General features: G+C 42.0%; 1 protein-coding gene across 1 annotated transcript in view; it reads right to left on the reverse strand.

The window, feature by feature from the left end:
* Positions 1–15,536, reverse strand: part of PHF24 (PHD finger protein 24) — a 129,968-nt gene that overhangs the window by 92,192 nt on the left and 22,240 nt on the right. The window contains exon 2 of the mRNA XM_089654328.1: positions 11,401–11,586. Coding sequence (XP_089510454.1) covers positions 11,401–11,586 — 186 coding nt within the window. The remainder of the gene's footprint in view (positions 1–11,400; positions 11,587–15,536) is intronic.

Here is a 15,536-nt window from a genome sequence, read left to right on the forward strand (position 1 = left end):
TATTTATGTGTAGATATTTAAGTCAATTTTGTAAATGTGTGGGTGAATTGTAGGTAATGGAATAAATAGGGATTCCATTGCTGTGGTATCCCATTTATCTATCTATAAATAATGAATGAACAAATATTAAAATGACTCCAAAATTTATTTTAAATTAATCCCAAATTTTCTCTGCTATTTATAATTCTATGGATTTTAGTAATAAAGAATAGTATATTTTTAGTACTGATAGTATGTAATATTTAGGAGTATCCAATTGGGGTCCTATAGTTATCCTGGAAAACAGTATAAGCCTATTATGTAATGATTTTAAAATCCCCATATTAAATGTTGTTCTTTTAATTGTTTTCAATAAAGCAATTTTTAAAAATCAGGGTCGGGTGGATGATCGTAGGGATGGATGGAATGCTTGGCGTTCATATCTATCCCTAGGGTTGAAAGAGGTGTCCTCACTCCTGGAGTGGAGATGAGCTCCAAGAAAATGGCCGCTCCGTGTAAATGTAGAAGGGGGTGGACCGACAATTAGTCATCAGAGGAGGTCCGCTACTTAAGGGAGGATAGGCGTGCATAGGGCAAAGCCCAGAGGAAGTCACGAGTAAGAGTGACGTAACGCGTAGGCACGCCAGTACGCCGAACTTCCGGTACGCGGTGACGCACTTCCGGTGCCAACCGCCATCTTGGTATACCCAGGAAGTCCTTCTAATTACATGCAGTACACCCACATGTCGAGAGGAATGGAAAAACATGTGAGTGGCTATATGCTTGTGTAAAACCATTGTTATTAAAGTGTCGTTTGGCTCTGATAAATACTGCACTTAGAGGATCTCTTTCTTTCTTGCTCACTGGATGGTGAGTAATTATCCTATAGAAGCTTCTGAGTGGGGGTAATGGGAATACCTTCAGAGTGATCCAGGACGGCAGGAGAAGTGCTGATCTCCAGGAGATAAGGATCCAGAGAGATCCTGAATGCTGTGTGGCCCTTAGGGGTCGATGTAAGGAGGTGAGGAGGCAATTTAGCCGTAGGAGGGGAAGATTTGCACTGCTGTGGAACAAGGACACTTTCTCTTTGCACAATTTTTTAGCATATTTTTGCACCTTTTTCACTTTGCATGTGTTTGCCACTATTTTTTATGGACTATTTTTTTGCTTGATTTTTTGGAAGATATATTTGATTGAATGTGGTCACATTACCACATTTGGAGCACTTTATAAATTATTTATAATTATTTTTTATATGTATTTATGCGTTTGATATTTATGCGTTTTTATGCATTCTTTACCACGTTGTATATAAGCGTTTTTCATATCTTTATGAACACCTTAGATCATCATTAAGTGGCACTTGATATTTAGGTTATTTCACCATATGTGTGTCACTATTGCATGTGAGCACAGTTATTTGTATATATAGGTTAGTTTTTGAGCGCTGCACTATTTATGTAATTTTGGTATTTTCACTGTTTGGGTAACAGATTAAGTGTTGGCAGCTTACAGTAGGGTTATTCACCTTTTGCGCAGGAGGATCTCTGTTTATATTCCAATTGTTTAGTACCTTACTACTACCTCCAGCAAGCATTATGGAAGTATTTGGATATCTTGAGAATAGGTCTATTAATGTTGAAGAGATTTTTAAACAGCCACAAGGGGGTCCCACCAGTGACTTAGAGTCATTATATAGGAAGTTGGGCCACCTCATGGAGAAGAAAGTTGTGGCGTGGTGGGACATAGTCACACATGAGAAGTATTTAAAAGACAAACTAGTGCCCAGGAGACTAAGGTGGGATGTGCCCATCTGTGATGGGTTAACAGACCCTGAAGGGACAGAGGAGTGGTTCAACTTTTTCCATGAAAAAGGGCTAGAATTAGTCATGTTCCTCCTTAAGAGGAAACAAAGGAAAATAAGGAATCTGGATAGCCAGATTGGGGAAATTAAAGAAAAAATTGAGCCACTCAAAGATACGGTGGAAATGCAAAATCTAACAAAAAGATTAAACAAGGATTTAGATAAAGTGGACCAGGAAGTTAAAAATAGGAAGCTCAAAAAATACCAGAGAGATTTGAATGACATGAGTAAAGATCAAGTATTTAAGTGGCAATCCTCTTTGAATGAAGTAGAAATAGCCTCAGCCAATACAACACCGACAAAAGAAAGGAAGGAAGGAGCTGGGAAAAATGTACCTGCATATGTTGATTATTATAGAGGACCTAATAAAATGGCTAATAACTACTATAACCAGGCCTATCGCACTCCTGGAAATGGGTGGAAACCAAAAAATGGAAATGGGGGTTACAAGAAACCACAGGGGAAAGGTCAACCGTATAACCAAAGACCCAATTTCCAGAATTTTAGGCCCAATTATTACCCGGCACCTAATCAGTACCCCCCGCCTAGACCGTATTATCCCAAAGGACCTAATGGACAATATTATGATAAGGGACCCAATGGACAATACTACGATAAGGGACCCAATGGACATTATTATGATAGACCACCACCAGAAGGGAGGTGGGAATATCACAGATATGAAGAGAGGAGTCCTATCCCTACACACAATAGGTTTGAACCTTTGAGGTCAGATTATCCACGGGAGGATTTTTTAGGGAGGGACCCAGGAGAGAGGAGTCCCCCAAGAGAAGGATGGAGAAGCCCAGGAGGAAGAGGGGATGCAGGGCAGGACTCAAAAAACAAAAGAAAAAGAGAATAATAGGGGAAGGGGTGTTCAATATCAGTGGCTCGGAATTGTCCAAAGAGGAAATTATGGTTTTGGACAAGGGCCTCAAATACGCCCCCCCCACACCTGCCAATAAGTTCAAAATCTATATAGATACTCAGAAATTCATCAGGAAACTGAACATTAAGAAGTATTTTTTAGGATTACCGGGGGCAAGGAGTATTAGTAACAGTGCCCCTAGTACCAGGTTCACCCATACTGATTTTAGAAACAAATCACTTTTTAACCCTCAAATATCGAACAATAGCCAAATAGATGTTTTTAAAAAAATGGTTAATCTTGACTTAGAACGACTAACTATCCCTAAAATCAATAAGAATATAGGTATGGAAATAGGTATCAAAAAACTCAGTAAGAGAGATGACATAGTAATCAGACCAGCGGACAAAGGGGGAGGCATCGTAGTTTTGTCCAAAGATTACTATTCAGGTGAGTTAGCCAAACAATTAAGTGATATTCATACTTATGAAGTCCTGAAAAAAGACCCCACGGTACAATATAAAAAAGAGCTGGAGAGATTGGTGAAAAAAGGCGTGGAGAAAAATATTTTGAATAAAAAAGAAGCAAGGTTTCTCACGCCAGATACATGCAGAATACCAGTCATATATACAGTTCCGAAAATCCATAAAGATGCTGTAAATCCACCTGGAAGGCCCATAGTAAATGGCATACAGTCAGTTTTAGCAAGAATGGGACAATACATAGACGAATTCCTGCAACCGGTGGTTAAACGTACTCAGTCTTTTTTGAGAGACACGAAACAACTTATCCAAACATTAGAAGAAGTAAGAGGAGGATGTGAGTTGTATATGGCGAGTGCAGATGTCTCCTCACTATATACAATCATCGGACATAATGATGCAATGGAAGCAGTGAGTTGGGGCCTCAGGACATATAGCAATCTACCCTGGACACAAAGCAAATATATATTAGAGTGTTTGGAGTTTTGTTTACATCATAACTATTTCTGGCATGACAAAAATTATTTTAAACAAATAAGAGGTGTTGCGATGGGGGCCAGGTTTGCGCCAAGTGTAGCAAACCTATTTATGGCACATTGGGAGAGCAAAATGGTATATCAAGAGTACCCCAAAGAGTTAAATATATATAAAAGGTACATCGATGATGTAATCATCGTATGGGAAGGAGAATTGACCACCTTACAAGTTTTTCTAACGAACCTTAATACAAATGATAAAAATATTAAATTTACATGGGAGTGGAGCAAGGAAGAGTTAAATTTTTTAGACCTTAATATTAGGATTTTAAATGGTAAATTAGAAACCAAAACGCATTTCAAAATGGTCGATCGCAATGGATATATCCCTATGGGGAGCTGCCATTACCCATCCTGGCTGTATAATATCCCTAAGGGGCAGTTTGTAAGACTGAGACGGAACTGCACCTCTAAGAGTGATTATTTGAATCAAGCAGAAATGCTGGGGTCAAGATTTATACAAAAAGGGTACCCTGAAGAGAGGATATTATCAGAAATAGACCAAGTGGGCAATATTAATAGAGAGCAGTTCTTAAGGGATAAAAGTAAAGATGAAAAAGCAGATTTCCAAATTGCGGTGGTATTGGATTTTAATACACATTTTAAAAAGGTAGAGAATATTTACAGAAAACATTGGGGTATTTTGAAGTTGGACCCTGTACTAGGGGGGTCATTACCGGATACTCCGAGATTCATCTATAGAAAAGCTCCCACAATAAGATCGAAGGTGGTTAAGAATGTTTTAGATCCCCCAATAAAGAATCATATCACTTTCCTGAATGAAAAAGGTTTTTTTCCGTGTAAGAACTGTTTCGCTTGTGTAGCTACTGAACGATTAAACAGAAGACGTAAGGATTTTATTGCCACCTCCACCGGTCAGAAATATGATATTAAAGATTTTATCACTTGTAGGTCCGAAGGGGTAGTGTACTGTATAGAGTGTGAGTGTGGACTCCAGTACATAGGCCGAACTAAAAGGCCATTATGGAAGAGACTGAGGGAACATGTCCAAAACATTAGAAAAGGGTTCCCAAAACACAATGTCTCTAGACATTTTGCTATGTACCACAATAAAGACCCCAGAAAAATGAAATTCTGGGGTGTGGAAAAGTTTAAGAAACACTGGAGGGGTAGCAATAAAGTGTTATCTCTGAGTCAGACTGAGTCTAAGTGGATCTATTATATGCAAACACAGGTCCCTAAGGGGTTAAATGTCGAGTTCGATTTGAACTGTTTTATCAGTGATTTTTAATCAGTTCAATTTGTACTGTTTTATTAGTAATGTTTTATTAGTGATTTTTAAATGATTTTTAACTATCTTATGAAGAATCATGGCTATGACAAATAATTTATTTATGTGTAGATATTTAAGTCAATTTTGTAAATGTGTGGGTGAATTGTAGGTAATGGAATAAATAGGGATTCCATTGCTGTGGTATCCCATTTATCTATCTATAAATAATGAATGAACAAATATTAAAATGACTCCAAAATTTATTTTAAATTAATCCCAAATTTTCTCTGCTATTTATAATTCTATGGATTTTAGTAATAAAGAATAGTATATTTTTAGTACTGATAGTATGTAATATTTAGGAGTATCCAATTGGGGTCCTATAGTTATCCTGGAAAACAGTATAAGCCTATTATGTAATGATTTTAAAATCCCCATATTAAATGTTGTTCTTTTAATTGTTTTCAATAAAGCAATTTTTAAAAATCAGGGTCGGGTGGATGATCGTAGGGATGGATGGAATGCTTGGCGTTCATATCTATCCCTAGGGTTGAAAGAGGTGTCCTCACTCCTGGAGTGGAGATGAGCTCCAAGAAAATGGCCGCTCCGTGTAAATGTAGAAGGGGGTGGACCGACAATTAGTCATCAGAGGAGGTCCGCTACTTAAGGGAGGATAGGCGTGCATAGGGCAAAGCCCAGAGGAAGTCACGAGTAAGAGTGACGTAACGCGTAGGCACGCCAGTACGCCGAACTTCCGGTACGCGGTGACGCACTTCCGGTGCCAACCGCCATCTTGGTATACCCAGGAAGTCCTTCTAATTACATGCAGTACACCCACATGTCGAGAGGAATGGAAAAACATGTGAGTGGCTATATGCTTGTGTAAAACCATTGTTATTAAAGTGTCGTTTGGCTCTGATAAATACTGCACTTAGAGGATCTCTTTCTTTCTTGCTCACTGGATGGTGAGTAATTATCCTATAGAAGCTTCTGAGTGGGGGTAATGGGAATACCTTCAGAGTGATCCAGGACGGCAGGAGAAGTGCTGATCTCCAGGAGATAAGGATCCAGAGAGATCCTGAATGCTGTGTGGCCCTTAGGGGTCGATGTAAGGAGGTGAGGAGGCAATTTAGCCGTAGGAGGGGAAGATTTGCACTGCTGTGGAACAAGGACACTTTCTCTTTGCACAATTTTTTAGCATATTTTTGCACCTTTTTCACTTTGCATGTGTTTGCCACTATTTTTTATGGACTATTTTTTTGCTTGATTTTTTGGAAGATATATTTGATTGAATGTGGTCACATTACCACATTTGGAGCACTTTATAAATTATTTATAATTATTTTTTATATGTATTTATGCGTTTGATATTTATGCGTTTTTATGCATTCTTTACCACGTTGTATATAAGCGTTTTTCATATCTTTATGAACACCTTAGATCATCATTAAGTGGCACTTGATATTTAGGTTATTTCACCATATGTGTGTCACTATTGCATGTGAGCACAGTTATTTGTATATATAGGTTAGTTTTTGAGCGCTGCACTATTTATGTAATTTTGGTATTTTCACTGTTTGGGTAACAGATTAAGTGTTGGCAGCTTACAGTAGGGTTATTCACCTTTTGCGCAGGAGGATCTCTGTTTATATAACACAACAATAAGTGCCACCTATCATGCCGGGGTATAGGCTGGTATAGTTTGGCCTCCCTGCACAGGTGGCACTGTTATGGCAGTCATCAAGGAAAGAGGGCGGAGAATAAAAGGGAACTCTTGTTCTTCTGAGGCCTCTCTATGTCACCGTGGGGAGAAGCTGTCCAAATGTGTGGGCTGTGCTAATAAATAGCAATGTCCCACTGCAGTTGGTGCATATTTTCAAAGTGGCTAGATCAGAGACAGGAACCCGCTGGTGCTGGACAGTGTGTCTAGCATAGGGAAAGGTTCAAGAGTTGGAGGAAAAGAGTAGGGATTTCAAATCTAGCCTTCAGCAAGGAATTCATTCTACATTCAGATGCACTGCTACCAGACCACCTTCCAGCCACCTCCTTCGTCAGATGTTGATGGGCACCGTAAGCCTTCCAGAGTATCTTCTATAATACGGAGGCTGTGTTTTGGAAGACCTTCTTAAAATCACTCCTGTGCTGTCTTTGGCTGTGTTATACAGGCCTGTTGCCACCGTATTGAACATTCCACACCACCCCATTCCAGACTGATTAGAAATCGTACAGCGTTCTCTATTACACACTATGCTGTGCATTCCCTTTTCCACCCCTCCTCATTCCACCTACCATGCTGTACGTTCCCTAATCCACATACCATGCTGTACGTTCCCTAATCCACACCGCCTAATTTTTTTTCTTATTATTTTTAATAAAGAACTTGTCAAAGACTGTCTCCTGTCTTTTTACACTACACTTTTTTTTGTGAATGGGTAACGATACCATGTACCACACACTCATTCACATGGGGGGCGGGATCTGGGAGCCCCCTTGTTAAAGGGGGCTTCCATATTTCGATAAGCCCCTCGCCAGCTGACCCCCAAAACAACCAGCCAGGGTTAGTGGGGAAGAGGCCCTTGTTCCCATCAACATAGGGACAAGGTGCTTTGGGGAGGAGCCTCCCTGCCTCAAAGCACCCCCCCATGTTGTGGCATGTGTCCTGGTGTGGTACAGGAGGGGGAAAGCGCTTGCTTGTCCCCCCCCCCCCCTTTCCTGACCTGCGCGGCTGCATGCTTGGATAAGGGTCTGGTATGGATTTTTGGGGGGGGACCCCCATGCCATTTTTTCCAAAATGTTGGTGTGGGGGGTTCCCCTCAAAAGCCATACCAGACCAGAAGGCCTTGGTATGGATGGGATGGGGTGTGGCAGACGCAGCACCCTTTGGTGCCTTGTGTGCTGTGGCATTAGAAAAATTATGCAATTGCTGTTTCTTTGTTTGATTAGACTGACTTTACTCTGTAATTCCTCCAATGCCGCTCTATGGATGCAGTAGGTTTAAAGAGCACACCGAATACTTTAGTTAACTTTTTTAATAACTTCAATCTTCTTCATATAACACTGCTTACAATGGCTTATTTTGTTTCATATTACAATGGTTTAATTCGTATTACATTGGGTTGATTCGATAGATTGATAAATTCGTTAGATTCGGTAAATTCGTTCGATTATGATTACTCTACAGTGACTTGATTCGTAAGTTCGTTAGATTACTCTACAGTGACTTGATTCGTAAGTTCGGTGGAACTACAAGTAAACACATACAACAGTTTTTACATACAGATCTACCTGCATTACTAAACAACAGAGGAACACACAAGTGCATTAAATACCTATTTGGCCTTCTCTGCTTCCATAAAGCTCTTCTGATTGGAACTTTGTCTGTTTCCTCTTCTGTCTGGTGAGCATGTGTCTCTAGAAAATCCTAGCAGGGAGTTTTACACAGGCACAAATGTGAAACTGGCTGGGATTGGTTAAGGCTCTGTACAGTGTGAGGCTGTCTGTGATTGGCTCACCTTTAACTAACTCTTAAAGGCATATTTTCCTTTTCTGCTTCTGCTAACACAATGAATATATAAATGTCATATAACAATCAAAGACATAAATCACAGCAATGATTCTGCTTTTGGCTTTAACATATACACATATATACTGTACTGAGGTTATTAGCAGGTTTGGTATACACATATATGTGAACCATATTAACAACCTAGGACTGGTCTTAGCTGGCCAGCTACATGGGGGACCCCATGACCAGGGGTGGACTGACAAGTCATGGGGCCCCCGGGCAATAGGGGATTATGTGGCCCCTGTGTCCTCGACCACACCCAAAAAAGCCTATGAAAAAGCCAATGAAAGGTACCAGGGGCATCTCATGGGTCCCCCTACTGACCCCCGGCCCTCGGGCAGTGCCGAAGTGCTCAAATGGTCAGTCCGCCCCTGCCCATGATATTTTTTTTTAATTGATGGGCAATGCCAACCCCCGGCCCTCGGGCAGTGCCCAAGTGCTCAAATGGTCAGTCCGCCCCTGCCCATGATATTTTTTTATCATTCAGCTGTCAGTGGAGAACCCCGCTGACAGCTGAAACATGAATGAATGTTTCGCTACTAAAATACAGCATGACTGACTTAGTAATATAACTCCTGCGGTATTTTAGTAACTGTGCGCTATCTTACAACATACTCAGATATGGTAAGATACCGCTCAGTAAACTCTCCCTGTTTGAAGTTCACGGTCGAACTTTCGGTAGGTTGAAATGTTCAACCACAAACCGATCACTATTCCATATACCTGCTGTCCATTCCCTATTCCATTTGTCTCATTCCATATGCCCTGCTATAGATGATGTATTCTACACCACATTATTGCATATGCCATGCTGTATGCTCCATATTCCACATTGCCTCCTTCAATATGCCATGCTGTATGTTCCCTATTTCACACCACCCCATTATTTCTATATATCATGCTGCACATTCCCCAATCCACAGCCTCATTCAATAGGCCATATGCTTTGCATATACAGTTGTGACCAAAATTATTCAACCCCCACTGAAATTGAGTGTTTTGGCCAGTTTGACATTGCTTTTGATCATTCAGTCATCTTGCTTACATTTACATTAAAGAGGCACTTGTAGGTCAGACAAATATAACATAACAGTTATAATGAAATAACCACAAATGTCTTTTCTGTGCTCACAGCATTATCAGTTTTATTCAACCCCCAAGTGACATTCAATCTTAGTACTTAGTACAGCATCCTTTTACAGTTATAACAGCTTTTAAACGTGAAGCATAGCTTGACACAAGTGTCTTGCAGCGATCTACGGGTATCTTCGCCCATTCTTCATGGGCAAAGGCCTCCAGTTCAGTCACATTCTTAGGCTTGCGCACTGCAACTGCTTTCTTTAAGTCCCACCAGAGGTTCTCAATCGGATTTAAGTCTGGTGACTGCGATGGCCACTCCAAAATGTTCCAGCCTTTCCTCTGCAACCATGCTCTAGTGGACTTGGAGGTATGCTTGGGATCATTGTCCTGTTGAAAGGTCCAACGTCTCCCAAGCCTCAGGTGTGTGACGGACTGCATCACGTTTCCATCCAATATCTCCTGGTACTGAAGAGAATTCATGGTACCTTGCACACGCTGAAGCTTCCCTGTACCTGCAGAAGCAAAACAGCCCCAAAGCATGATTGACCCTCCACCATGCTTCACAGTAGGCAAGGTGTTCTTTTCATCATAGGCCTTGTTCTTCCTCCTCCAAACATAGCGTTGATCCATGGGCCCAAACAGTTCTAATTTTGTTTCATCAGTCCACAGAACACTATCCCACAACTTTTGTGGTTTGTCCACATGGCTTTTGGCATACTGCAGTCGACTCTTCTTATTCTTTGGAGACAGCAAGGGGGTACGCCTGGGAGTTCTGGCACGGAGGCCTTCATTACGCAGTGTGCGTCTTATTGTCTGGGCTGAAACTTCTGTACCCACATCTGACAAATCTTTTCTCAGTTCCTCAGCAGTCACACGGGGACTTCTCTCCACTCTACGCTTCAGGTAGCGCACAGCAGTCGAAGTCAGCATCTTCTTTCTGCCACGACCAGGTAGCGTTTCAACAGTGCCCTTTGCCTTGAATTTGCGAATGATGCTTCCTAAGGTGTCTCTTGGTATGTTTAACATCTTTGCAATCTTCTTATAGCCATTGCCCTTCCTGTGAAGAGAAATCACCTCTTCTCTTGTCTTCCTGGACCATTCTCTTGCCTTCACCATGTTTGTAACCACACCAGTAAATGTCTAGAAGGAGCTGAGTATCACAGTCATTTTAAAGCTGCCTAATTGGTGCTTATTATGCTTGATTGCTGCTCGGTGACATCCACAGGTGTTTTCAATACCTGATGGAAAGCACCTGTATGAACCTCTGTTCTTCAGAGTGGTAGTCTTTAAGGGGTTGAATAATTGTGGCAATGAAGAAACCACATAAGAACCATTTACTACTGTATTACATAAACAATTGATGTCATTTTAGTTGCATTTGGGTAGTTACAACGTCCTTGTAGGATTTGATTCTGAATACAATTCCAAATGTACACTATAGTCCCTAAACCCCTTTACAGCATTGGGGGTTGAATAATTTTGGTCACAACTGTACTGTATATTATGTGCAGCCCAATGGTAATGTCTGGGCCACAAATGACCCCTCTAGTCTCTATTCCGGTCTAAAATGACTCATTTCTAGACAGTTTCCCCAAATAGAAATCATTTATACTCAACAGATCAATGATGTCTTTTGTGCTATGCTTAAGCAAATTTTCAGGAAAAACCTACCAATTAATTTTTGTATCATTTTATATGGACAGCCTATAAAACTAATAGCCTTTTAAAGCAAACCAAACTATGTCAGACTGAAGTCCTGATGATGTACTAAGTTAAACGAAGGCCTACTTACACAATAATAACAGCTCCACCCTGTCTCTGTATGCGCCATTTCTGTAACCTCAAGTGCATTATCATTGCGTAGGTAGCCCATCCGGTGCAGACATCCATCATGGAAGACCCGAGAACAGATCCGGCATGGGTAGAGGCTCTCAGCGGTCCACACTTCGCAAATCTCACACATCTCATCATTGGTGATCTATGAAAAGGATATAAAATATAATATTCAACATACAGGAAAATATCAAGAACAGATGTCTTCCTAAAGCTGATATTTATGTTTTAGGCATCTAAATTTATTTGGGAAAGATTTCAGTGTTCGTCTGTTTGTGTATTTTTTCCTCCTAGGAAACCATAATGGAAGTGTCATGTAGTCGCAACTGGCTTTTTAAACTACTCTATATGGCAAACAGTATGTGGACATCTGACCATCACACCTATACAATATGGCCAACAGTAAGTGGACATCTGAATGTCACACTTACACTATATGGTCATTGGTATGTGGACACCTGACCATCACACCTTACCTATATGGCCAACAGTATGTGGACACCTGACCATCACACCTTACCTATATGGCCAACAGTATGTGAACACCTGACCGTCACACCTTACCTGTATGGCCAACAGTATGTGGACATCTGACCATCACACCTATACAATATGGCCAACAGTAAGTGGACATCTGAATGTCACACTTACACTATAAGGTCATTGGTATGTGGACACCTGACCATCAAACCTTACCTATATGGCCAACCGTATGTGGACACCTGACCATCACACCTTACCTATATGGCCAACAGTATGTGAACACCTGACCGTCACACCTTACCTATATGGCCAACAGTATGTGGACATATATAGAGGCAAACAGACGTCAGGCATGCATGGCATCACCCCTACAGTAGACGTGTATTGACACGAAACGCGTCTAGGAGGAGCCTTTGTACGCCTTGACGTTACGCCGCCGGGTCAGGAAGTCCGGCGGCCCACCCATGGTTTTCATTGGTCAGTGTATAGATTCTTTTTTTCAAGCTGCTTATACTGGCTACAGGCTGCAGGCATGCATTTTTGTTACTTCTATGGTTTTACGTATTGGATTTAATAAATAATTTTAAACATACTACACTATGAGTATTTTTACTCTTTACACCTGGTACTGAGTTCCCATACCTCAGCCCCAGCATTTTTAGGTTCTCTGTGTGGATCCAAGGAGCAGTGTGATCCGACCAGGTCAGCATCGTCTTACCACCGACGGACCATCTGGGTACTATAAAGCAGCGCCTACATGGGACCCCGGCTACTTGAAATCTGTACATGCGCATTGTAATTGCGCTTCTGGTAAGCAGGCAATTTATCTATTCCTGGGATTGGATTACACTTATACTCCCTGCGAGTCCCCCAGCACTGAACTGTTTATCATCTTCAACAATCTTATATTTGACGATCGTCTATATTTTATATTTTATTGTCACTTGGACATTGTTTGTAGCGCTGCACTTATATTGTTTTGAGTATGTGGACACCTGACCGTCACACCTTATCTGTATGGCCAACAGTATGTGGACACCTGACCGTCACACCTTACCTATATGGCCAACAACATGTGGATGCCTGACCAATATATCTACAGTAAATGGCCAACAGTATGTGGACATCTTAACTTCACGCCTACACAATATGGGTAAAGTTATTCCATCCCACCTATACTATATGGCCAACAGTATGTGGACATCTGGACATCACACCTATATTTTATGGCAAAAAGTATGTGGGCATCTGACCATCAAACCTACTGTACACCATATGGCCAACAGTTAGTGAACATCTTAACTTCACACCTACACAATATGGTCAATGGTATCCCATCCCTCCTATACTAGGTGGCCAACAGTATGTGGACATCTGACCATCACACCTATACTATATGACCAACAATATGTAGCCATCATACCTACACTATTTAGATAACAGTATGGCGGCAGCCCTCCAAATGATTGAGTTAAGGTGTTTCCAATGAAAGGGACTGTTAATCCCACAGAATACAAAGACACTTCAGACATTTGTGCTTTGCCAAGCTTGTGATAACAGTTCAAGGATGACAGTGCTCTTCCTAACAAAGCCAGCTCCATAAAGACATGGTTTGACCAGTTTGGTGTGGAGGAACTGACTAGCCTGCAGAATCCTGGCCTCAACTCTACTGAACACCTTTAAGATGATTAGAAACACAGACTGAGAGCCAAGTCTTCTCATCCAACAGTAGTACCTGACCTCACAAGTGTTCTTTTGGTCAAAATTCCCACACACTATAAAATCCTGTGGATATCTCGTGGATACTGTTAGAGCTACAAAGGAGAGGATCAACTTCATGTCAATGTCCATAGTTTTCGAATGCGCTAGTTAAACCAAAAGAACATTTGTGAGTCAGGTACTGCTGTTGGATGAGAAGACCTATATCCCAATTCATCCCAAAGATTTTCAGTAGGGTTGAGGTCAGGGCCCTTTGCAGGCTACTCAGGCTTATATTGGTGTGATGGTCAGGTGTCCACTAACATTTTGCCATAATACACTATATTGCCAAAGGTATTAGGACGCCTGCCTTTACACACACATGAACTTTAATGGCATCTCAGTATTAGTCCTTAGGGTTCAACATTGGGTTGGCCCGCCATTTGCAGCTATAACAGCTTACATTTTTTCTGGAAAGGCTGTCCACAAGGTTTAGGAGGGTGTCTATGGGAATGTTTGACCATTCTTCCAGAAACAAATTTGTGAGGTGAGGCACTGATGTCGGACGAGAAGGCCTGGCTTGCAGTATCCGCTCTAATTCACCCCAAAGGTGTTCAGTTTAGGTCAGTATTTGTGCAGGCCAGTCAAGTTCCTCCACCCCAAACTCGCTCATCCATGTCTTTATGGACCTTGCTTTGTGGTGGGCAGTCATGTTGGAACAGAAAGGGGCCATCCCCAAACTCTTCCCACAAAGTTAAGAGCATGAAATTGTCCAAAATGTCTTGGTATTCTGATGCCTTAAGAATTCCCTTCATTGGAACTAGGGGGCCAAGCCCAACCCCTGAAAAACAACCCCACACCATAATCCCCCCTCCACCAATCTTTACACTTGGCACAATGCAGTCAGGCAAGTACCGTTCTCTTGGCAACCGCCAAAGCCAGACACGTCCATCAGATTGCTGGACAGAGAAGCATGATTGGTCACTCCAGAGAACACGTCTCCACTGCTCTAGAGTCCAGTGGTGGCGTGCTTTACGCCACTGCACGCTTTGCATTGCACTTGGTGATGGAAGGCTTGGATGCAGCTGCTCGGTTATGGAAACCCATTCCATGAAGCTCTCTACACACTGTTGTTGGGCTCATCTGAAGGCCACACCAAGTTTGGAGGTCTTTAGCTATTGACTCTGCAGACAGTTGGCGACTTCTGCACACTGTGAGTTTCAGCATGCACTGACCCCGCTCTGTCATGTGACGTGGCCTACCACTTGGTGTCTGAGTGGCTGTTATTCCCATTTGCTTCCACGTTGTTATAATCCCACTAAGGCTACATTCACACTAGCGTTGTGTGCAGGCAGCAGAGAGCCGTGTGGGAAGTGTTTTTACCGCTTCCCAAATGCCTCTGCCAATTCTGTACATTACAGCACATGGTGCTGTTCTAACGGGAGCGTTTGCGTCGCGGCAAAACAGACCCCTCTGGTCGAGTCAGAAGCCTCCTATTCTAGTCTATGGTGCCGCTCCGCAAACGCCCGGCCGGCGTTTGCGATGCGGTTGCGACGCGGTTGCGGGGCGTTTGCGGAGCGGTAACACCATTCAAACTGTATTATAGGCGTTTGTGGGGCGTTTTTAACACTCGGCAAATGCCTAGCAACCGCCGCTAAACCGCGCATGCGGCGTTTGTGGAGCGTTTTCCGAGCTTTTAAAAAACACTCCGCAAACGCCGGACCAAAGCTTGCCAAACGCTATAGGGGCATTTGGCAAGCGATGGTAAAACAGCCAAGTGTGAACGAGCCCTTATAGCAAGGAAATTTCACGGATGGACTTATTGCTCCTGAAAGCGACCCATTCTTTCACAAATGTTTGCAGAAACATGCCTTGGTGCTTGCTTTTATACACCTGTTGCCATGGAGGTGATTG

The sequence above is a fragment of the Staurois parvus genome, unplaced genomic scaffold (genome assembly GCF_062004578.1).
Source record: "Staurois parvus isolate SC_StPar_1 unplaced genomic scaffold, SC_StPar_1.0 ptg000756l, whole genome shotgun sequence".
In the NCBI taxonomy this organism is placed as follows: domain Eukaryota; kingdom Metazoa; phylum Chordata; class Amphibia; order Anura; family Ranidae; genus Staurois; species Staurois parvus.